Source organism: Sceloporus undulatus, chromosome 3, assembly GCF_019175285.1.
Source record: "Sceloporus undulatus isolate JIND9_A2432 ecotype Alabama chromosome 3, SceUnd_v1.1, whole genome shotgun sequence".
In the NCBI taxonomy this organism is placed as follows: Eukaryota; Metazoa; Chordata; class Lepidosauria; order Squamata; family Phrynosomatidae; genus Sceloporus; species Sceloporus undulatus.
The window spans coordinates 182,376,998-182,402,520 of record NC_056524.1 but is presented as its reverse complement, the minus strand read 5'-3'; the positions used below and the strand labels follow the sequence as shown (position 1 = coordinate 182,402,520).

The following is a 25,523-nucleotide window of genomic DNA, read 5'->3' as shown; positions in this document are numbered from 1 at the left end:
CTATCCACATCAATACATACAGAGATAGTAGTGCTTCGGTACATATGTTGCTGGGGAGAAAAGCAGAAGGGTGATTTTGCATTTCTCCTGTGCTAAAAGACAACCAGTTGGATAGTATGTGAACACTGTGATGCACGATAGTGGTCTTCAGTCTATTTGGCATCCTAGTAGTGGTTACAAATGGTATAAACCCAACTTAGACCACTGTAACTTTCTTTCTTGGTCATTTTGTGGATCAGAATTCTGTTCTAACCACATACAACCAAAATCTCATCAAACACACCTTCTCTCTGCTGCAACCACTCTCCCCAAAGATAGCTAATCCCATTTCAGTAGAGAGCAGAGAAAGCTGAAGAGATGTGCTAAGCTATTTTCCTTTAGCTGGACAAACAGCACTAATATCATCATCAACTATCATCCAAGGAACCTGCAGCCTATCATAAGCTGCTGCCACACTGCAGAATTAATGCAATTTGACACCACTTTTTGCAATCTGATGTGTCTGACAGAGAAAGCTAAATATCTCACAAAACTACAATTCCAATAATTCTATATCATTGAGCCAGGGCAGTTAAAGTAGTGTCAAACTGCATTAATTTTGCAATGTAGAGGCAGCCATTGTCTGTCTGGTAAAGGAAAATAGTTGGATGTATCTCTGCTGCTCCCCCCTCACTCTCCACCAACACATAAATTGCCATTTTGGGGATGGAGCAGATCAGAGGAAAGGGAATTTGGTTTACACTGGGAAATGTATCATAACCATGTGGCAAAGATATATCTCCTGATGCAGAATCTTGGGCAATAATTTAAAACAGCCATAGAATCAAAGAGGGAAAACTACAAAATAAAATCAACAGAAGCAGCAAAGCTCAAGTAGGTCTTTATAATAAAAGTTTGGTTGAGCCTAAAACCTCATTTCTCTCTTCAAACCGGTCCTAAAGGCAGACTGAAATAGGATCAAGATTAGTGATATAAATCTTCATAAATTTCAATTTCATGGACAAGAAGAAATAACTTAGCCATTTTTCTCCCTGATGTAAGAAAGTCATTGTAAACTGTGTAGTTTTCAAGGATTATTCACAGTTTGGGATTTGTTCAGCAAAAAATCCACACATGGGGCTTTTTTTTGGTACAGAAAATGTCACTTTCTGCAGAGAAATGTTATTTTCTGTGCAGAAAGTATGATTTTATGGTCAGAAAGCAACATCAAGGTAGAAATTGCATTAAAATCTTATTATAAACAAAAGAAAACATGATGGAGTTTATCACACGGGGCACTTACTGCTGCCCAAACGTTGCTGAAGTGTTACCCAAATGTTTCAGAAGCACCAGAGGTGGGATCATCCATCGCGCATCTGAAATGTCATAGAGGCTTCCCACTTTCCTTCTGTGGTGGAAGCATTCATGGGGAAGCCTCAGAAAAACCATTTTTATTAATGAAAGATCCCGTTAATAATGAAAGATCCCATGAGATAAACTTCACAACAAAACAAATCTCTTATTGCTATTAGGAACTGGAGAAAAATCAGCGTTTTCTCATTATTCTCTTCCTCACTAGGGATGTTAAAGTCAGTATTGTTCTTTTTGTGTTTTTTCAGAATCCTCCTGGCATTCTCATTTCACTGTGGTTTCACATTGTGCATGTGGTGGTGTGCAGATTTTTCCTCTCCGACATATATCACAGGTCTCAGAAATGCATTGATTTCTAATATAAGATGTGCTTCATTCCCTTACAAGTCTTGTGAGATGCAAGATGTGTGTTTCCATATGGAAATATGTATCCTATTAATTTATTTTTTTCACAGATAACTTTCTTTGTGGATTGTTCCCTAAGCAAATTTGTTGTTCAGAGCGAGCAACCTCTGGTGATAAGGTTCACAGAGAACATATTTTTACTTCACTGTTTTGACACACTAATTTGTGAACTTCTTTTCCCTAAAGAGTTCCTGCGCTACAAAGGATATGTTGCTTAGAAGATATATCTAGCCACTTCAGTATTTTGCTACCTGCAAGAACCCAAATTTGACTGTAAACTAAAGCAAAGTGCAGTTGCCAGGTGGTCTGATTGAAACTACATTAAAAATAATTTATTTGTTTACTCAAGTCAGTGGTATAGCGGACTCTTAAATAAATGAAAAGAATGAAATACAACGTAAATAGAAATGGGATGGAGAGCAAAAAAAAAGTGTCACCTTCTTCAGGTAGAGTAAGACAATGGGTATTCTGCCTATATTCAAACATTCACTTTCATATTATCATGAGTAATGGCCTGAAGCCAGAGCAACTCAAGAGCATTTGTAATGAGCCTCAGGATCACACCACCCTTTTCTTCTGACTTAACTAGTTTTCCCTCTCTGAATTAAATTGCATTTGTCTATAAGAAAAATATCCTTCTAAGTTTTATTGCAGTTCAGTATTAATATTCGAAGCCAACCAAGCCCCCGGGGCTAGGGGGATGAGAATGACAGGGCTTATTTTACCTCATAAAAATCACACTGCAAGCGTGAACTGTGTCTTTTGGGGAGGAGAGAGAAAAGCAACAAGCTTTTGGTGCCTTAATGCAAGAAGATTCATTTGTTGTTATAGAACGGCCAGGGACCGCATTAATGTTTCATTACAGAAGCAAGGGAAAACATTAAACAATCTTTAGATAAAAACTGTCACACTCCTGGACTTTTATTAATCCGTGACGCATGAGCTGCCAATGAACTGTCCGTGGGGTCAAAAATTGTTTTCATTTTTTTGAAAAAGAATAAATAGGTAAAGGGACTGTTTGGAATAACTGGAAATCTAAAAATACTGTAGAATGGGGCCCCCACATTCTCTGAAGTTCGGGGTGCAGGACCTCTGGAGATTATCACATGGGAGAGGAAAGCATCCTTCTCCTGTGTTTAAATAACGTTGATCACATTATTAGGGGGTAGATTATCACACTCCCACTCTCTTATCCCATTCTTTTCCCATTTGTAAATAGTAATGGACCTGTCATTGGGTATTAACGTAGTTCCAGTTAATACCCAATGACAGATCCATTACTGTTTACAGATGGGAAAAGAATGGGAGAGGAATGTGTGGGTGTGATAATCTTCTCCCTGACTGCACGATTAATGCTATTTAAGCATGGGAGAAGGATGTCGTACTCCCATGTGATAATCTCCCCTGTTAAAGTTTTAAAAATGCAAATAAAAACATCACTTTTTTTTTACTTGAGAGAACACCTCTCTAGGAATCTCTAGGTCATCCAGCACAACCTTACAGTCAACATCCGACAGAGATTTACCACAGAATTGCACTGACAGACTTGCAAATGCCTAACTCTAGGTCCTCCAGTGTGACTCTATGATGAACTTCTGGAAGAGTTGCACTGGAGGACCTAGAATCATAGAATCATAGAGTTGGAAGAGACCACAAGGGCCACCCAGTCCAACCTCCTGCCATGCCAGATTCTAGAGAGAACACATTAATCAAATCTGAAAAAGCCAACGCTGAAAAAAAGCGGAGAGCCAACTGTACACAAGATGATTTTGTTCCTTCTCCCTTCCCATGTGTCCCTGCATTCAGCTATGAAGAGGAGGAAAAAAGAAGCATAAATTTCTGTAAACCCCATTTCTCACCACAAAAAGATTTTTCGCTTTTTCCTTTTCCTTTCTCTTTTCTCACCCCATCTCCCTACTGTGCCCCCTTTTAAAGCTTATTGATTCTCACATAGCTACTAGCAAATGTTTCATGAAGATGAATAGCTTCAAACTCCTGTTCTAATCGTTTCAACAGTCTCCCTTTTTCATTAGATGATTTCCAATTTCATTTGTAACTTACCAGATTTTAATTAGTTAAGTTTCTAGCACAGCAAGATGTCCTTGTTACTTCAGATAAAATTGACGCACTGGGACACTCTATTTTTGCCAAGCCTGCCCTTTCTTGGGAGCAATAACTAACATGGTACCACTTGGATTAAATTAATGATCCATCCTCGATATAAGAGTGTGTTTTTTACCAGCTAATGGTAGTTCCCAGTTAATGGCGAGTGAGCCAGCCATTTTATGACTGAATCCATTTTGAACTGTCTAATGATCAAATGGTGCTTCAGAAAGTTCTGGGGGAAAACCTGTTCAAAATTTCTGACCCACAAAAGAATTTTGCACCATTTTTCAAAATTTAGCTGAAACTGAAGTGTCAGTGTCAAGGTGAAATAAATGAGCAAATAATATTTGGCTGTACTACACTGCAGAAATAATCCAGTTTGACACCACTTTAAGTGCCATGGCTCAGTGCTACTGCATACTGAGAACTGTAGTTTGGTGAGGCACCAGACCTCTCTGACAGAGAAGGCTAAATGTCTCACAAAACTACAGTTCCCAGAATTCCATAGCATTGAACCAAGGCAGTTAAAGTGGCATCAAACTGGATTATTTCTGCAGTGCGGACACAGCCTTTGTCAATTTGCTTCATCCCTACCTTGCACTAATACCATTCCTTTAGCAGCATGGATCTTACTAGAATACATCTATCTAAAGTAAACAAAATATGTCTCTAAAGAGCCATAGTATTATTAAAGATCAATTCAAATAGTAGCTATAAAGCATATATGTGTTGGTTACAATTCAGGATGTAAATTAACAGAAGTTGTTATCATGCAATCCATGACTTGTAAGAAAATAAGCCTCCTTAAGTTTCATTACACAAGAGCAACTGCCATGTTAGCAAAAGACCTGTTTTCTTGGCTGACTTGATGGTATGGAAAATATCACATTTAATTGCCTTTATAAAGCAGCTACTCATCTATAATAGAACTCAAAAATGGTATTTCAGAGTTGCATGGATCACCTCTGAGTGAAAAAAATCCCTCTATTTATCAAAGACCTCACATAGGCTGCAGCTCTAACACAAAAAAAGCTAAAAATAACTATGGCAAGTAAAAGCTATCACCAAGTTACAAAGGAAAAGAAAAGGCAATATATTTATATCTTCAAATAAAGTGGTTATAACAAGATGCTATCACCAAGACATAATTTCAAGATGGTTTGAACCTAATTTGTTGGTTATGTGGCATTCAGCCAGAGACAATGCGTCATTTAATGGTTGGTTGCCCAGAGCTTGTACAAGTAAATTATACTGATGCCTCATTGCAGCTCCATATTTGCACAGAAAATAATCTTTTGCAGCATCTTTTTTTCTGAGCACATGAATTGCAGCCACAGTACTGAGCCTGGACAAGAACAGCAGGACAGGAAGACCCTGAAGAACAGCAAGGATATGTTTCAAGTAACTTTCAAATGATTGATATGCTGAATATCCTGAACAATTCTTCACTTTTCTTCACCACAAGAGCTTTGCTGGTCCCAAGGCAATCTACAGGCCATTTAACGGTATAATTTCCTCTCCAAACTGATTTGGATTTCATGTGCACTTGGAAAAGTTGCTTTTTGGACTTCAAACCTCAGAATCCCTCATAGCCAGTAGGTGTGCTAGCTGGGGATTCTTGGAACTGTAGTAAAAAAAATTGCTACGTTCTAGTTTTACATGAATTTAACTCATGATATTCCTTTAAAACGTAATGGGGTTCATAGTCTACATAGCTAGCAAATAATTCTGTAGTAAAAATTCATGGGGTTGCCATAAGTTGACAGGGCACTTGAAGGTGCATACACACACAAACACACACACACAGGCCCAGCTGGAGAGATTTCTTATGGTCCTAGAGCAACTGTTTGCCAATATACCCCACGACCAGGAGAGCACTGCAGTTATCATTTCCCAGTATCCTAATCTGCAGCCCCTAGGAAATTCTTTGATTGTAGTGCAGCCTGGTTTAAGTTGTTGGGGTCACCTTCTGTCGTTAGCAATCATGAACATGAATCCCAAAAGTTGTAAGATTGTAAATCTCATAAATATTGAACAGGATGTCAGTCTATTTCTAAAAACTGTTTTCAGACGCTATTGAATGTGTAAGATGAACAGGCATAGTGAGGGCTATGCAGGATCATGCATTTGACTCCTGCACATTCACTGCAACAACTATACATACCTCGAGTATACCAGTATACACTGTCTGTGGCAAGAAGGATTATTGATATATAACCTATTAATTATCCTTTGAACACCCTGTCCAGATTGCCCCGAAATCAGTTTCTCTTTCTACAGAGCTGAGCTTCACTTACCCAAGTGAGCAATTAAAATTAAACTTATGATTTATTACAATAACAAGTTTTGGTGACGACTAACCTATTTATTATAACATGAGCCTTTATGGATTAGAGTCCATAGCTAACTCATAGAATCAGGAGAATTTATCATACAAAAGAGATCAAGAGTTTATCTCATGAATATACTGGAAAAATTGCGTAATTACACATAACAATTTCACATAAAGCCCGCCATTAAAGGTGCCACAAAGAAGCATTAACGTGCATCTTTTTACTTTCAGGATTTCAGTGCATTTCCAATATCACTTTATTTCCGCAATTGTGTATGATAATCATTCACACAATTATTGACCATTTCTGCTTCATTTGCAGGATTTTTAAATGCACTTCAATCTCTCTTTAATGTTGAAATCAGCCTCATAGAATCATAGAGTTGGAAGAGATCACAAGGACCATTGAGTACAATCCCCTGCCATACAGGAACTCACAATCAAAGCACACCTGACAGATGGCAATCCAGCCTCCGTTTATAAACCTTCAAAGGAGGAAGCTCTGCCACAATCCAAGGGAGTATGTTCTACTGTTGAACAGCTCTTACTGTCAGGAAGTTCCTCCTAATGTTGAGCTGGAATCTCTTTTGCTGTAGCTTGAATCCATTGCTCTAGGTCCTATTCTCTGGAGCAACAGAAAACAAGCTTGTTCCATCCTCAGTATAACACCCCTTCAAATATTTAAACAGGGCTATCATATCACCTCTTTTTTTTAAAAAAAATTAAGTTTTATTAGGACACACCAAATACTAAAACATAGACAGACTTTACGTACACTCGAAAATTGTCTCTAAGGAGATTATCACACTGCGTTCTGAGAACGTTCCATATCATCACGTGATGAGAACGTTCCTGGAACGGATATTACCGCATTAGAAATCAAAACATGATCAGAACGTGATCAGAACGGCAGTTTACCGCACTGCGATTCCTTTTTCTTGAAACCGTTCTCAGAACGGTTTGCTATAGCGCATGCGTATTAGATCTTGTGGGCGGTGTACCAATGACGTCGCCACTCGGTTTTTGACCCGGAAGTCGTCCGATGACTTCCTTGTGGGGGTTTGAAGATGGCGTCGGAGAAAGCATTTTGACTGGGGAGCATGGTAAAAGAGAAGAGAAGAAGGAGAAGATGAGTCGCCATTGCCAAATCGCTTGTCCTCATTTCGCGCCGGAGGGCTGCTTTGAGTAAGATTGCAGTTATGGCTGCCAGCGGCAATCTAGAATATCCAGTTTGTCTGGAATGGATGGCAGACCTGGCCTCGCATCCCACGGTGGGGCAGCAACCCCGGGAGCGGACCAAGGTGGAGTGCGAAGTCCTCCAGCGATGGAGATACGACATGTGGTTTCTAACTTCCGCATTTCTAAAGAAACCCTTTTTATCTGGCTAGCATCTTAAGACCAGAGCTGGAGCGTGGGGAGTCTAGATTCCGGAGTCCTACCCGGTGGAGAAGAGAGGCCCTAACTATTGTGGGGCTCTCAAGCCCTCTGATGCATAGGAAGGCGGTTCCCGTTTGAGGTTGGGAATATCACACGCCGAAATTGCCTCGAGGTGTGCCTTGCTATGGAGAAGCTGCTGCTGAGGAAAACATCCAGCTTGGAAACTACCAAACGTTGTGTATCAATATTACTTTTAAACCTAAGACTTCTGGGTGCTAATGAATATTCAATATCTAAAGATATATAGATTTTGTTTTTGTAATACCATTAAGATATGTTTACATCCTGCCTTTCCTTGTGTGGGAAAAAAGAAAGGCTTTCAATTACCTTTGCAATTATGGGGGTGGGTTAATGGTCCTTGGCTTTGGCATGGATTTAAAGCGTATCTCTGTTGCTGGCTTCTCTCTTATCCAGCTGTGCTGGGGGGGTGGTCCTAGGCTTGGGACGAGCACTTCGGAGGGGCATCTCTGCTGCTGCCTCTCTCTTATCCAGCTGTGCTGTTGTGGTTTGCAATTCTGGAAAAGTATCTTGAATGTTTGTAAGAGTGTATATTGAACAAGTAAACATCTGGATTCTCCTTCAGTGTGTCCTAGGATATAAACCATAATATTTCTATTGTCCTTGTTATGCTTTTGTCTCTTTGATCCCAGTTTCATATACCAATAATAATAATAATAATAATAATAATAATAATAATAATAATAATGCATTATCTGATATGAAATATATTAACCCCCTTTCCGATATCCCAAATTTAATACCTTTGCCTTTTTTCAGATTATGGATGGATTTCAGAGACTTGGACCACACCTGCATAGGAGCTATTGATGGCACTCAATTCTGTTTGCCACCACTGGGACGCAGAGAGGAATACATCAACCGCAAGCAGGGATTTCAATTGTTCTGCAAGCAACTACAGACCACAGTGGAGGCTTATTGACATAGAATAGGGAATTGTGGGAGATCCACGATAGCCACATATTTAACAATTCTGCTATGTGAAGTGATGGTGAAGGCTGTTTTGTGCCCGGAAATCCCACCCTGCATGTCCACGATGTAGCCATTCCACCACTGATTATAGGGGATGTGTGCCACCCAATCAGGAAATGGCTGGACACATATCGTGGAGAATTAACACCTGACAAACTTGCTTATAACACTGCCCATTGTAGGGCAAGGTGCGTGGTGGAGAGATGTTTTTCGCGATTGAACTCGAGTGTGGTTGTCTTTCTGGTAGACTAACTGTGAAAGAGGAAAATTTTATCTCTGTGGTTACAGCATGTGCATACCTGCACAAATATTGTGAGGACAAGGGGAGAAGTCCTTGATCCCGATGTTGAACCACCTGCGAAAATTGTCCTCCCATCTTCTCGAATAACACAGAGACACTCTACAAATCACAAAAAGAGGGTCAAACTGTTAGATCTGCAGTAACTACAGCATTATTTTGGGTCTGAACACCAGAAACTGACATTATTTGATGTTTCATAACATCAACCTCAGTTATTGCCAACAGCATTGATCTGTTCAAAACGTTTTTCTTGGTTTACCTTTGTATCAATCTATAATTTTGAAATACAGTGTTTGACACCGTGTCATGTCAACATGTGAATAACTTTACCAGACGGCAATGTAGACACGGTTGTTTAGATTCTTTTTTTCTTTTTAACTTTTTTTTTCCAATCAGGTTCTGCTACTGGTGTATATATTATTTGTGGGGTATAAACCCGACTTTTATAGATTAGTTTCATTGTTACCCAAATTTTGGAAATCTATTTTGTAGTGTTATACAATTGCTATATGATGTTTCAAATACGTTTTTGGGAATAGAGGAAAACAATGGTGTAAAAATGGATTGTATATATTACATTTCTATTAATTATCAGGGTTTCCTACCATTGGCAATGTTACACTGTGAAGACCTAAGGAAAATACCAAACTTTAAAACCAAAAGGAGGCTGTTAGAAACCATTGCTGTATAATATTGCTATTGCTGGGTGGAAATGTTAGGTATATTAAGGAGGGCAGACCAATTTCAGAGACACAGCGTGTATTTTGTCCACATCACAATAACTTAACATTTTTAACAACGATTAAATATCTTTTTTCTTTACAAAAAAAACCGTCGTGTGTGACTTGTTTTTCTATTATGTAAGAAAGCAGGCTATTAAACTGTATATACATTGTGTGAACACTATCCATATGTCCATGGTGACATACAAACGTTTTCCTTCAGGAAAACTAAATTTTATTTGGTTCAAGGAGAAATGGTTAAAGTCCCTCTTTATGGGCACATAACAGGGTAAACATTGAATGCGGAAACATATCTAGGTTTCAAAACAGAACCTTTTCCCTATAATGTTTTCCCTTATGGGGAAAATATTTTTTTTCTTGATTATCCTCCCAGTACGAGAACTGCAGGGGTATTTTGGTTTTGTTTGAGGTGCAACTGCGCTGCAAGGAAGATGTTCCAGCATTGCTCACACATTGCACGGTCCAATACAGCCTTCTTCTGAAGGGAGCAGTGACTTCCACAACATCTGAACATCCCTTTGTGTTCTCACGTGTTGTCATCAGCTATAATGTTACATAGAGTGACAGGACACCATCAGGAGCATAGCCAGGAGAAGTTCATCAGAGTTCAGGGGAATGTTCCCTTGACGTGCCCCCAACAATATGTGGATGGTGCTCCGGAAATCTGTACAGATAGCTGGCCTGTGAGGGAGGAATATCACCCGGAGATGCCCTGAAATGTTGCATAGTTCCTTGGCGTAGTAATCATGGCCCCCTGGGCCGGGCACGGGGTTGCCTCCCTTGCCGTTGCCCCCTGCGCCAGGCGGGGCTGCTTGGGAAGCTTGGCCGTTGTTGCCCTGGCGTCATGTGCCCGATTGGAAGTGACATTCATGATCTACTTTCCTCCGGTAACAGTTCAGTCATGTCTCCATGTACTGCAACATTCCTGTCTGTCCTGTGCACTTCTCCTACATCTTCCTTCAATATTTACAAGTTCCATTTCTGTCCTCCTACAGCTTTCATGCTGGCTGTACATTCCTCCGAACCGTTCCTGTGTTCTCCGGGTAAGTTGGGCCTCTCGACTACACCTGCATAAGTGCGCGCAATATGTCTCCTCTTCTGGCGCGACGATTCCTGTTCCTGTTGATCGCAGTCTTGTCCAGAGACGCAATACATTGGTTGTTCTCATCGGGATCGTTACGTACTGAAATTAAAAATTGAGAAAATAGATTAAGCCCACAGGAAGGAAATTTTTCTTATGGGTAGCATCAGTAAAGGGTTTTAACAAGGAATTTTCTTAAAAAAGCAGATACTACCTACCATCGCTTCTACCCGCTTGTATCATTGCACGTCTTTCCAAGTCTCCCAATGGTTCTCCAGTCTCACCTTCAAAGTGTAGCATGAAACACCAACGTTATTATTTTGAACACATATCACTGGTCCCCCGGTTACGAAATACCCGGGTTAACGAAATTTTCGGGATACGAATAATCCCATAGGGATTATTGTTTCGGCTTACGAAGGTTTTTTCGTTTACGAAAAAACCCCGGCGCTGTTTTAAATGGAGCCGCGGCGCAGCCGCGGCTTTTTCCCCATTAGCGCCATGGGCTATTCGGCTTCGAAGTATCCCGGTTACGAAAGCGCGCGGAACAATTAATTTCGTAACCGGGGGGTACCAGTTGTACAGGTTCACTATATTATTAACAGAACAGAGATCCAGAAATTGACATAAATTATAATTACTACCTGCTATTTGGCGTAGGTCCACTTCCAAATTGTGAAAGGTATACTAATGATTGTGTCATCGAGACAAGTGTCATCAGAATCTGAAAAATTCAAGGGGAAAAAAAGAGTAAAGCATTGTTATTTTAACAAATAATAATGTTGTCACGCACATAGCAGAAATTCAGGCATTACAGATGGGCTACTTGCCTTCACCACTGTCTTGTCTGGTAGTTGTTTCCTGGGTGCCTCCATCGCCTGTGTTAGCCATGGAGGTGGATGCGGTGTCCCTCAGTCACATTTGTGGTTTCACCCTCCCTTTCAAAATGAGACTTCGGGAAACCTATGAGGGGTGATGCTAACATCCCCATGAAAGATTTCTCTAGTTCCCTATAAAAGGGACATGTATAGGGTTGTCTCCACTTCTCTGATTATGTTCACAACCTTCATCCCATCTCATTTTTTTGGATTGCTTCTGCATCCTCGGCAGATCTGACATGGTTTTTCTTGCCATTTCATCAGCACATCCTAAAAATACCAAATTTCTTGTAATTCTTTTTTAATTTGTTCTGCAATTTGTTCTCCATATTTCTAATAAGGCCAAAACTTCATGGGCACTCCACACCCTCCCCCTTGCTTGCGTGGAGGCACTGCTTTGCGTCATGCATGGCTATCCATGCTTCAATCACAGCAAGTATAAAACAATACTGTCTGCAATTAATTAAGAGGTTGTGAATCAACTTCTGCGCTATCACTTAGCTGATGCTGCTGGCTCTCTGCACTCCCAACTCCCGGCTCGGCAGTAAAAGCACTAGAGGGCGCAAGTCATGTTTTGGCGCCAAGAATCCCGGCACAGTGTGATACGTTGCAAACCATCTCCCCGCTGGCCTTTGCAGAGTGGCCGAAGTTCTTGGGAAGCATTGATGGCGCGTAGGAAGGGTTCCACGTGGGCAAATAAGGAGATAGATCTGCTCCTGAGAAGTGTTAGGGGGAGCGAAAAATTACAGAGCCTCATGAGGTCCCTGCTATGCCCATTCTTCCTGTGCATAGAGAGCTAGCAGAGCATTTAAAAAGGCATGGCTACAACCGCACCGTCGAAGAGGTATTCATGAAGTTCAAAAAGACGCGTGATACCTTTTGGACAGTGTGAATAGTTTGGGCCATCACCCCCCCAAAGAAAAACCACCCTTTTCCCACCTAATGAAAGAGCTGTGGCTTATGGCCGGGAACAATGGCTCCCAGGAAAAAATCCATCGGGTAAGTTTGTAGCTTTACATAAAGGCTCATGTTGCATGGTATGCCATGGAATTCTCCCAGTGTTGTAGCCAAGGAACAGTTGCTAAAGACAGTCACTATATCAATATCATGTAATGCTATTTCCCTTATAAGTTTCCAAAAGAAAACAACACTAAAATGGACTACCATCCCTGAGGTCGCCATACTTTCCAACATAGGAAGGGATAGATGGGTGTAGACTGGAGGATAAATATATTAGACAACAGCATGCCACTCGTTTTTTCTTATTTATTCTATCTGCAAAAAGATGGAGAAATTTAATGTCCTAATATTTTAGTTGTATTATCGACCTGCAGTTTCCTAGAGATTCTTATATATCAATGCACAATTTCTGATTTAGTTATCTCTTTACTTTTTTTATATGGACAAAATGCAGATGTTAGGATGAACCTTGTGCAACCAGAATCCAATCGGGACCACCAGGAATCCTTGCAGCAAGTGACATCTGCCAGAAACCCAAAATCTTGCAGAACTTCAACAGTCAGGTGAATTTAAATAAATGCATTGTCTATTTCAAAAAAGAGTGGTGACAATAAGGATTAAGGTTTCTATTAATAACATATATCTATAACCAATTACCTTAATATCACGAAAACTCTTACTTACAAGACAGTAAATAACAAGAAATATACGAACATATGTGTTAACAGATACATTGCAATAACTGTCTTATTAAAAGCTATTTGTATATTTCTTTTTTCTGTACAGTGCAATCTTCCTTGAAAACACAGCTCAAACTAAACAGGAAATTGTGAGAGTCCTTCAGAGAATGGATGGAAGAATAAAGAAAATTGAGAACATTGTTTGGCACCTGGAAAACACATCCACCACTTAGTTTTATTCAGAAATGTTATTGTTTACTGTATGTTATGTTTTTTTTTTTTATTAAACCTTTTGTTGACTTGCATCCTAAGTTGGATATGGTACAAGAATATTGTTCAAGGGAACCAGACTTATTTTTACCAATTTATTTCCCCAATTTCTGGGTAATCTTTTGTTTGTTATGACGTTTGAGAAGATTGTTTGTTTTATTTCGTCGCAGTGTTAAATGCAATTATATTAATAACTCGCATCTGTTGCCATGCTTAACAGTAGTGTCCTTTACTTCTATATAAAATACCTGTTCAGACTGGCAGATGTGTAAATTCTTGAATATCATGCCACAAAGTACAGGAAATACACATGCCAAGAGCATCAAAGTATATAGTTTAATAAAGATAGAGGTAACAGAACAACCTTTATCCATATTGCTAATTCGCTTAGCTCTGAAAAGCATCATTCCAAACATTCGAGGTAGATGGTGGTACTCTTTACCAGTGCCCTGTAAAGTTAGCCCACATCATACTGCTTCTGTTTGACAGCCTTACATGACTTTGTGACCAAGAATGTCTTCATTCAAACAATCAAAAATGCATGGTAGAGTGGCCATACATGTTATTCTATAATGCAAGTAGAAATGTCTACAAAATAAAAATTATCCTAATTAAAAACAATGGAAATACATTGCTGTGTAAACTGTAAGCACTTGGCAAATAAAGCTTCACATTTTATAAATAATAATAATAAATCCAGGCAAGGAGTGTTGAATACATGGTTGCTTGAGATCACTCAGCAATGGTAAGTTTTGAGTGGCAAATTGTGCAGTACTATAAACAAAGTGTAATATTAGTTAAATTCTGATTAGAAATAATTTATCTAATACATAACAGATTACAGATGAAAAGAACATAATTCCTGAAATCCAGAAATGATCCGTTTTTTAAATGCTGGAGGAGAACAGTTCTTTGAAAATAATTGTACCAGCCAGCAATGAAAACCATGGTCAACATTACACATAAACCCACTTCCTCAGATGTAATTTTGGCTTAGGTAACACTCTTCTTAGGCTGCTCAGGCTTTTCAAAGAACAAGATCTTTTTGCATATAGCCAGCATGCTGCCAATCCCCAGCACACCCTCAATGGATGTCATAGTGGGAAACTCCGCCTTGCATGCATTTCTACATGGCCCCCTCCCTTTCTCCCAAAATGGAAGAGACCTTCAGGGGACACTGGGAGGGAAGGGTTTTTTTCTATTTCTTTTCTTTCACCAGAATGTGAGGCGGGGAAGTTCCCTGCCCCTTTTTGTGCAGGCCGAAATATACTGTCATCTTGTAGGTCACACAGTATCAGAACAGGGTCATAGACCAGCGGTCTTCTGACAGCCCAGTAGGGCATCTCATGAGAGCTTTACTGCTGCTCCAGAAACTGGCCGCTGGAAGCAACTCCTTTCCTGTCTGTGTCACCTACAAGGATAAAAACATACAGCGGAATGTCGAGCTCCCATCACAGGAGCCACGACTGACAATTTGGCACAAGAGCACCCTAGACCCCACACATTTCCACTGTCTTTCTGTGTCGGGCGAGAATCGCCGTTCCTCGCTCATGACATCCTCTTTCTATGGTCGATCCTACCGTTTGTCCTGGTGCCACAACCCGCTCCTTTTGCTGTTATGAGCTCGTTTGGTCCAAAATTTAAAGCTAATTTGCATATTTTCCCAGCATCCAGCCCCTCATCCATTATGGCCTCCATGGCTTCAGTACCCAAAACCCGCCACCAATAGTCTCCTTTTCCCCGTAACGTGACCCCGTAAAACCAACCCAGTCTAAACGCCCCAAATGCCTCCCTTTCCTCTGTCAATGCAGCGGGGAGGAGAAGCCCCAAAGCCGAGCTGGAAAAGAGCCCATCTGTCATAAGCACGCAGGGAGCCCAGCCCGAAATCCTCAGAGCCCAAAAGAGTGTTTAAAAAGACAAAAACACATAACCTTCAGGTCCCCCGCTCAGAAAATTTCCCCCCTTTTCCTGGTGCAGCCCTTGGGGTCGCTGCATCGCGGACTCCAGATGTCTTTAAACACCAGCCCCCTGATATCAGGTGTATTGTGCCAACACACACAGAGATGGGTCACTTACACAACCCAGAGATAAATAGTCGAACACATTGCAATATGCTGGCGACAGAAGTGACTCGTGTGACAATTCCGGAGACACTTGATCACTGCTTTTGCGCACTCGGTACAGTTTGCAAACATGCAACCTGTGATCTTATGTGCTATGCTTAGTCTATGTAATGTCTCCATTTCTGCTTTTTTTGTGCCCGTGCACAGAAAAAAAAACCCACACACTGTGTGCATGCAGAGAATAGGAAATAAATCCTTTTTCAAGACGGGGGCATCATACATGGGAGAGCAAAGAAAAAATAGTACGCCTAGGACTTGGAGGACTAAAAGAGAAGGGCATCTTTAGCCAATCAGGGAGACGGAGGAATGACGGAACGGATTGGGAAGGATAGAATACTGCACACACTTCTCTTGGAACGTTTTCATCACGTTTCAGCTCTCTGGAAACACATTCAGAACACATTCAAATCCGCCTCCTGGAACACATTTGGAACACATTAAGCGTTCTGAGAACCCGATTGGAACACATACGTGCGGTATTCTCAAATGCGTTCCGTCTCATCCGTGATCAGAACGTTCTCAGAACGCAGTGCGATACACACACACACTGCTTTTTTGGATCTCCTGGGTTTCCCTTGTCTTGCCTCTTTTATAATTTCAGTCTCTTTTTGGTCTTTTTCTTATCTCCATCTACTTGTCATCACTGATGTTCTCCTTCTTGATGTCCCTCCTATCTATTGATCTCCACTCTTCTTCTTTACTATCTATTCCAGTTGTCTACCTACTCTTATCTTCTTCACTTACTTTCTTCCTTCCCTTAAACTATCAAACCTGACCCAGGAATTGCTCTATCATATCACCTCTAACTGTCTCTCTCCAGTAAACATACACGTTCCCTAAGTCTCCCTCATAGGGCATGGTTTCCAGTCCTTCGTCGTTTTAGGTCCTTGCCTCCTCTAGACATCTCCACTTGTCAATATCCATTTTTAACTGGTGTCGGTGCCCAGAACTGGACACAGTATTCCTAGTGAGGTCTGACTAAAGCAGAATAGAGCGGAGCTATTATTTCCCTTGATCTAGACACTATACTTCTATTGATGCAGCCTATGACCACATAGGCTTTTTTAGCTGCCATATCACACTTTGGACTCATGTTCAACTTGTAATCTACTAGGACTCCTACATCCCTGTCGCAGGTACTGTTGTAAAGCCAGGTGTCCCCCATCTTGTATCAATGCATTTCATTTTTTCTGCCTAAGTACAGTATCTTAAATTTCTCCCTCACCTACTTTTCTTTTAATCTGAAGGCATAAAAATCTCCATTTCATTGTGGCTGCCCATTTTAGACAGGTTGGTTATTGGACTGCTTCATTTTCTGGTGATGATGATGATGATGATGACAGCAAGGATTCTAATGATTCACTGCAAAACATATGATGGGGACATCACAAGAAAACAACACAGCAAAATATGGAATGAATCTGTCTGACAGTGGCACCTCTTAGATTCTCCATTACTAAGTGAAAGAACAAAGATGGCACGTTCAGCCTGAACTAAACAACCCGACACTCTCCATATTAGCTACAAACCATATGAGAATCAAATCCAATCCAATCAAACACATTAAAACACATGCAAAACATGACAGAAAAAACGAAACAACATAAAACAGACAGGGGTAATAGCAAGAGTTATTTTTTAAAGATAAAATATAATAGATCTAGTATCCTTTAGTTAGTACAACTTAAAAAGGGAGACAAACCCCATAAATTACACATTTGAATCATCGTTTGATTAATATTAGCAGCAGAGAAAAAGAACTTTGCAACAATTTCTGTTACACATTTTTTTAATATCTACTAACAGATAAACCAATATCATTCAGAGGGTCTTCCAAGGGATTTCTTAAGAGCGGTGTAATTAATCTTAATCTCTCATGTCTTTAAAAATTACAAAAGAGAAATATGTGGGAAAGAGATCTACTAATCCATCTCCACATGGACAAACACAATTTTTGTAAGGAATTCCCTGGAAACAACTGTCCCGGACCGCAGAAATAATGACATTAAGTCGTGTGTGTGTGTGTGTGTGTGTGTGTGTGTGTGTGATATTTAGAAATAGTCAAATTATCAAGACAGTTTGCACTTCATTTGGTATGAAATGACATGCCTGGATTAATTGGGGAGTTGGTCGTTTGGGCAGCAGACAGAGAATATTGTATGGCCCCATGATTAGCAAAAGTAGTATTTTAACAATAGAAGAAAAAAGTTTGGCCCATAATCTATCCCTGAGTATCAAATTAAAAACTGATGTCAAATCTATGAAGGCAACATGTAGACTACTGCTGAGTGATCTTGTATATTTCTCAGATAAGTGGCTTACAACTAAGCAACAGCCAAGTGTTGACCTGCCCTTACTTATAAACCTGCCTGCTCATTGGGATATTTTCATCCTCAATCTAGCTAATGAGCCTATTGTTAATGTAGAGTTTACCCATTACTGAAAGCAGACTAGTGGGCTGGTAATTATAGGGTACACTCCTACCCCTTTTTTAATAGATAGGTATTATAATAGCCTGGGACCAGTTATTAGGTAATCGAGAAGTTCTGTTAATTTGGTTGAACAAGGCTGCTACTAAAGGTGCCCACATGTGGTGTTAGTTTTCAAAAACTCAGGCAAGTAGGTACAGGTATAGAAAATATGCCTCCATGGAGGCCTGCTCTCTACAGTCCCTAAAGATGGTAGAGAAATAAGATTCTCAAACATGTTCAGGTATCAAATCAAACCTGCAAGGATGCCTAACAAGACTTTAACTATTGACCAACACTGAATTTTTTTTTTTTTGCAAGGAGGAATTTATCAAAATATTTCATTACCTAGGCTCTGAAATCCAAAGCAAGAAGCCAGATTGCTGCAATCTAAAATAACCAATAGCTTAGCTTGTCTTCAATTTAGCTTTGAGCTTAGTTCACTCTTGAGTTTTCTGAGATGATGAGGCAGCCATTAAACTACTGGCTGAAGGAAAAGTACATATTACAAAACCAAGTGCTAGAATACTGTGATGAAACTGTTTATATTTTGTGGTGTTGCCATGAATTTATGCTGATGAAAAATACAACACCAGTTCAGTTCTTTTTATCAGGTGGGGAAAATGTGTCTTATATAACTTTCTGAAGGCAAATCTTATCACATTCACCCACTTCCGGGCAGTGTGCTGCCTGTATGCAACCCAGGTTTCTCCTAGCTTGTCCCACATCTTATCAAGAATGGGAAAATCTCATTCTTGAGAAGCTGTGAGAGAAGCCCATGTTGCATATGGGCTGCATATTGCCCAGCGATGAATGAATGCAGTAAGATCCGCCTTAAGAAACGTACATCATGGGTCAATTCCAACAGTGAAACTAATGCAATAATCTCCTTAATGATGCAGCACACAAACTTCAAAAAGCTCACTGTAACTTATATAAGCATTGGTGGCCCTACAGAATGTCCCTCTGTGGTAGAGTCATCCATTATGTAAACCTGCTGCCTTTCCAGAGTTTAATTTTAGTAATCTTTAGAGCAATAGATTTAAGAGCCAGCTGCATTATACTATGAAATTAGAAGCAAACTATCATTGTTATTATGTACTGGTACAGTGGACTGACAGGACACTCTGTTCTCAAATATGTTATCTCACCTCACACTGGTGCTGCTTATGGGAAATCATTCCTATAAGTGTTGAAGTGAGAGTGGCAGAATGGCATCACTTATGCAGAAGGAAGAACTAGACAAATGTAAAAAGGAGTACAAAAAGATGGTGGGAATCTAATGGAAAGAAACAGCTAACTGCTCATTAAAAAAAACTAAGTGGTGGAATGAAATAGACTACCTTAATGATGGTCAGGGTGGCTGGCTGGCACAATAAACTAAAATGCTCCACATTGCAATATTTTGTTACAGGTTCTACTTGTTAGTATCTGTGATCCAACTCTCTGAACAGACTTAAAGGGAACTTACAAGCAGAACATTTTGACTAGATCCTCTACTAGACATTTGTCCATTTGAGCCACCATGAATTTTCTATTTGATAGACCCTGAGCAGCAATGCCAATCATTTTGTTATTGACTATGTACATCTCTGTCTGCCCATTGTTTCTTTTCCTCCATACTTTGTTCTCATAACACCCATATGAGGTAAGTCAGAGTGTAACTAGCTGAAGCACAACTGGTGGATTTCATGGTTCTGCAGTGACCAGAACGTGCATGTTCCAAGTCTCATTCAAACAACCACCCAACACCAACTGTCACATTGTCCTCACACCTCACTGTCGAACACCTCATTCTCAACAATGAAAGTTTATGTAAGAATCCAACTCTGGCATATCTGACAAAATACAATGCAGTCAAGTGGAACTATTAGAGAGGAAGAACTAGGTGGACAATATACAGCTTATCAGTAATCATGTGGTAAACAAAATTTAATCACTGCCATTAAAACTGAAACACAAGAATGGAGACCATTCCAGTGGTGGTCCTGCACCAGGTGTCACCTGGTGTAGGGGAGGCACGACTTCTGGTGATAAGACTTCCAGGAGCAGGACTTCCGGCAGGATTTCCAGCCACATGGGAGTGTGAGGGACCCACAGCAGTGTGCGCAGGGAGTGGAGAAGTGCATGCAGCGCACAAAAGTTCACATGTAGGCCGGAGCTCCCTGGGGATCAGAGCAGTACACGTGGTGTGTGTGGAGCAGTACATGCATACGTGCACTGGAGCAGCACGTGTGTGGGGCAGCATGTGTGTGATGCTGCACATGGGTATGTGCATGGAGTGGCATGTGCAGATGGCACAGGGGGTAGTGGGGGGGCTGAATGGGATGTCACCCTTCTTCTGGGGTTTCATCCAGTACAGACTGCACCCCCTTCACTCCCCCAGTGACGCTACTGGCCCATTCTCAGCGACAGAGTTTACAGAAGTCAGATATTTTGCATACAGGGCAGCATGTAAACCTGAAAAGGGAAACATAAAACTATCATACTACAGTATGAACTAAAAATCACAGTAAAGAACATGTTCTTAAAGAGTATTTGTGTATAGCATATAGCAAGTTGAAAAAGTCCTGTATGAATATGTATACATTTTTTGTGGCACCAGAGCTCTCTGACAGAGAAAGCTAAATGTCTCACAAAATTACAGATCCCGGAATTCCATAACATTGAGCCATGGCAATTAATATAGTGTCAAACTGGATTATTTCTGCAGTGCAGCTGCAGTATTTTCTATCTCAGTACCTAAAAAAATCACATCCATTCATTATAAATGACCAACTACTCTAAAAAGTATAATACTTGAGAGTTTTTTATTTTTATTTTATTTTGCCAAAACATGGTGCATATTTACCTACAAATAAAGAAAACTGAAAGCAGAATTTATTTCTCAATAAATTCACAGGATGGTTTGTAGTGTATTTATTCTCCTCAATAGATGCTCCTGCTTCCTGGCAGCTGTACAAACAATATTATTTAATGTTATGTAATTTGTACCTGAAAGCGCCTGTGGTTTTGTGTAAAAAAAATGATAGTTTAGGAATAAAATTATATGCATTACCGTGAATTTTTTGTTGTAATTGTTTAAAGTTGTCCTCCTTTGACATGCATATTGGGAGACAATATCTGCACTGAGAGGTGAAGTCTCCTCTGCATGCTTGAATGAAGCTGCAGAATGCTCATGGTGCACCTAGAAAAAGAGAAAGAGACAAATCAGCCATTTGTTAACTCATTTATCTTGAAGTCTCAGAAGTCAAAACCTAGTGATGTTTCTGCTTTTCTAGAACATTTCTGTCTTTTATCTTCATGCTGCATTGTAAAAGCAAACACTCCTATATATCATACTTTTTGTCATTTCACAGACAAAAACTAGTCAAGCAACACCAGAGTGCGGTCAAAATGGAAAATATTATTAATGGGGAAGAACATACATGCTAGAAGAAGCTACAGCAGTTTGATTTTTCCTGAGCCTACTGGGAAGGACAAGGTTCTGCTACCTTTTCTTCCCCCCAGCTGAGCAAACTGAATATAAATTAGTTTATCATTCTGAAATCTATTTGCTGCAACTGAAGTAATATGAGGACAAAGGGAGAAAGTTGGAGGAAGAGAGAGAAACTGGAACATTTTAGAAGCAGCAGAAAATTACAATAACAGATAACTAGCTGGATATGTCCCGGCCAAATCAGGTTAGTTGGCCCATATGATGTATGCACTATCATGCTACTCTTGTAAAGACAGTATACTTTTGAACAAAAAAAGAGACACAATCTCACATCATCCTTTTCTTTTGTGGGGTTAGCAACAGGCCAGCACCAATGCATACTTTAAGTAGGGATATAAATTATCTTCATGTAATAAACATTATTTTTTTAAAAATCTTCTTTTTCTTTGAGATTTAGTTATTGTGAATCTTTAAGATTTAGTTATTGTGAAAAACTGAAAAAAATATACCTATTGTCCTATGCCCTTAAAAAGGAATAGCATTGGGTAGGTTGTTGGCATTTTTTTTGATCAATTGGTTTGTCCTTTTGCTCTTCCTGTGTTGTAGAGTGTGTGTGTGTGTGTGTGTGTGTGTGTGCGTGTGTGAGTGCTTAGCTACACAAAAGGAAAAAAAACATTAGTTCTACACAGAGATATTTTGTACAAATTGCAGAAAACACAATGGGAAAAAAGTGTTTGATATCTAAGGTGGGATACAGACCTCCAGAAAGAGGCGGCCGGGAGCCACCTCTCTTTTCCGCATAACCGCGCCACAGCAACCAAATTGCATGGCGCAGCTGCACAGAAAGAAAAGGAGCATTGAAAAGTGGCTTCTTTTAGCGCCGCTGCAAACTGCCTGCGGCGGTGCGACCACATCACCGCCGCACACACCCATCTGGATGGCACACAGCAGCGACGTCACAGCTGTACACGCCGTGTATATGGCGCCACACAGCTGTGATGTCCTGGTGACGTCCTAGGGTTGTGCGGCGTCTGGAAACCATGCACCAAGGCAACCCTAGCACATCACCAGGATGTGCTAAAGGGCCCGTTTGTACAGGTCCCATGACTCATATTGGATGAAACACTTCTTGTGGGGCTTCGAAAAACCTAAACAGACTCTCAGCCCACATCTCACCAACTACAAGATTCAGCATAGGATGGAACTAAAAGGGTGACCTTGAGCAAGTCACACTCTCTTGGCCTCAGTAGAACACAAAGGTAAACCCACTCTGAACAAATCATGACAAGAAACCCCCATGATAGGTTTGCCTTAACATCAGTATAAGTCAGAAATAGAATGAAGGTACACAACAACAACAAATATTCTTTACAAAGGCTAGTGCCTGAATGATCAAAATATAGGTGATTTCCATTTCCAAATATAAGCCAACGTCTATTTTGTGATTAGATATATTGTAAAATGTGAGCATTTTAACTGTACCTCAGCTGACCATGTAGAGCATCAGATACAGAATTGGAAAATGTGTCATATACAAGTGGTTTTCTCATGGAGAAATTACAGAGCTTGGCAAAGAAAAATTCATTGTGAGTACTTAGGACTGTTTTCTTTCTTGATAAACATGATTCACAAACTCAGATGATAAAACAGCTCAATTTGAAAAAACCTCTTGCAGTTGCTCCTGATGAATTAATTTTGTACTGACATGTTTAAGGAAAAAATGGAACAAACAGTTCTTGAAGCCTTCTATGCCTGCTACAGAGATATGACTTTAATAGTTTTGCCCAACCTAACAGTCTCCAGATGTGTTGGACTATAACTTCCATGATCCCATTTCACCCCTGACTGTTGTAATCCAACAAAGTTTTGGAAGGCTAAAGAGAAGACTAAAGATCCAGACTGGTGTGACATAAAGAGCAAAAGAAATTTGCTACCTGAGATAATATCTCATACTGATATCATAGCATATGAAAAATGCTGCTGTATATGATCCAGTGGAGACTAGAAATTCATTTACTTGTTTAATGGTATTTGGCTTAGGATAATGTACAACAGTGGTGGTAAATACATTTTTTTCTTAGAAATGTTGAAAGCATATTTTGAAAGGAAGAAAATAAATGCGTGTGCATCTAAGCCCACCATGGCAAATTGCCCAAAAGCATTTAACAAAATTATTCAAAACTGATATTAACATAATAACCAAACTTGCAATGCAGACATAATATAAGTTTTAAAAACTTAAGTAATGTTGAATAGAAATAATAAGATTAATAAAAATTATAATGTTGTAAAATTCAAAGATATAGCCATGTTAATCTGTAGAATCAGTATGTAGAGAGATCTTGTAATACCTTTGAGACTAACTAAAATAAAGAAGTTAGCAGCATGAGCTTTCATAGACTTCAGTCTACTTCCTTAGATGCGTATAATGGAGTGGAAACTATGGACAGACTTATATATGCCATTGGTATGTGAGAATGTCAATTCAAAATCAAAATCTTTTGTGTATGGAAATGAAATAGCAAGTCGGGTTTTCATGATTGTTAAAACTCAACTCACTACTTCATTTCCATACACAATGGATTTTGGATTTGATTTGACATTCTCACATACCAATGGCATATATATGTCTGCCCCTGGTTTCCACTCCACTATATGCATCCAAGGAAGTAAACTGAAGTCTTGCTGCCAACTTCTTTATTTCAGTTAGTCTCAACGGTGTTACGAGATGCTACATAATGTTGTAAAGTTAGAATTCCTGATAATTCCATTTTCAACCATTTTATGCAAGAGACATAGGGTGCATCTACTCTGTAGAAATAATGCAGTTTTATACTACTTTAACTGCTATGGCTCCATTCAACAAAATGATGGAATTTAAACAAGCTATCTTTGAGGAAAACCTAAATTATCTCAACATTTTGGTCAATGTTATCTGCTATTTTAGACAAAGGAGTCTGTACACTTAAATATGATTCTGTGGCTGTGACTGCGAAACAGAGAAACAACATTTGTACTTGCACCATTATGTTGTGTGCTCATTTGTGGTATTCATATGTCCCCTCCCCCATAACAAGCTGTCCATCCTAGTTTTAGTATTGCATTACAGATGTTTTATTCACTGTTTTGGTTGTTATTGGCTGCCCTGTAAGGCTTTTTACCCTTAGAGGCAGCCTATTCAGGATAACATTAATTAACTTATAACGTTCTTGCTCATATTTCAGAGTAATTCCATTTCAGAATTGCATGGTTATGTCTCTGTTAATTTTTATCTTTCGTATTTTACTTAACTTTGTTTTATGTCCATCATTTATGGACCAGTATATTTGTCAAGGGATCTTTAGAAGCCAAATAGAATAAAGTATTTTTAATTGACCATTTGCTGTTGTTTGAAAATGACCAAGATCTGCACCTGAGATAATTGTCCCATTCTGCCTACTCACAGCAGGATCCCACTACAGTTGTCTCCTGCCTCCTGGGTAAGCCTGGCCTTTCCTCATCTCCTTAGGTTTCCTGCCGTGAGAGAGTCCACAGTCTACTAGAGTCCATTATTTTGTCACTGACCCTTGTCTAAAATTAGCTGGTCACAGTAAAACAAATTTCTATCTCATGTTGCTCCAATTAAATTACAACAAAATTAATTTGAAAACCCTTAAAAACCAATTAACCTTTTTCAAACTTTTTTTTTTAATTATTCCTAGAAGGAGTGGAAAATCTGCACAAAGACCATTTTGGTAGTAAAACATCACAGGCTGGTCTGAACATATAAAAAGTAAGGCATTCACTAGTCTTTGTATTGTCTCGGTGATTTTATTTCACTGCAATTCTTATTTCTTTGATATGTACCTTGATTACACAATGTTCAGGGTGTCAATTAACAATACTAGCTTGGGTTGTTTTTACTGTAAACATTTGTCAGCTGAATTTTTTTGGACTGCAAATCAGAAGGAAAAAAGATAG

At 39.6% G+C, this 25,523-nt stretch overlaps 1 protein-coding gene across 1 annotated transcript in view; it reads right to left on the bottom strand.

Annotated features, from left to right (window-relative positions):
* The window catches only part of DNTT (DNA nucleotidylexotransferase), a 151,822-nt gene extending 126,829 nt beyond the window's left edge, over positions 1 to 24,993 (bottom strand). The window contains exons 1-2 of the mRNA XM_042459023.1: positions 24,976 to 24,993; positions 21,183 to 21,311 (exon numbers count right to left, since the gene is read on the bottom strand). Of these exons, the coding sequence (XP_042314957.1) occupies positions 21,183 to 21,311; positions 24,976 to 24,993 (147 nt within the window). The remainder of the gene's footprint in view (positions 1 to 21,182; positions 21,312 to 24,975) is intronic.
* Between the last annotated feature and the right edge of the window lie 530 nt (positions 24,994 to 25,523).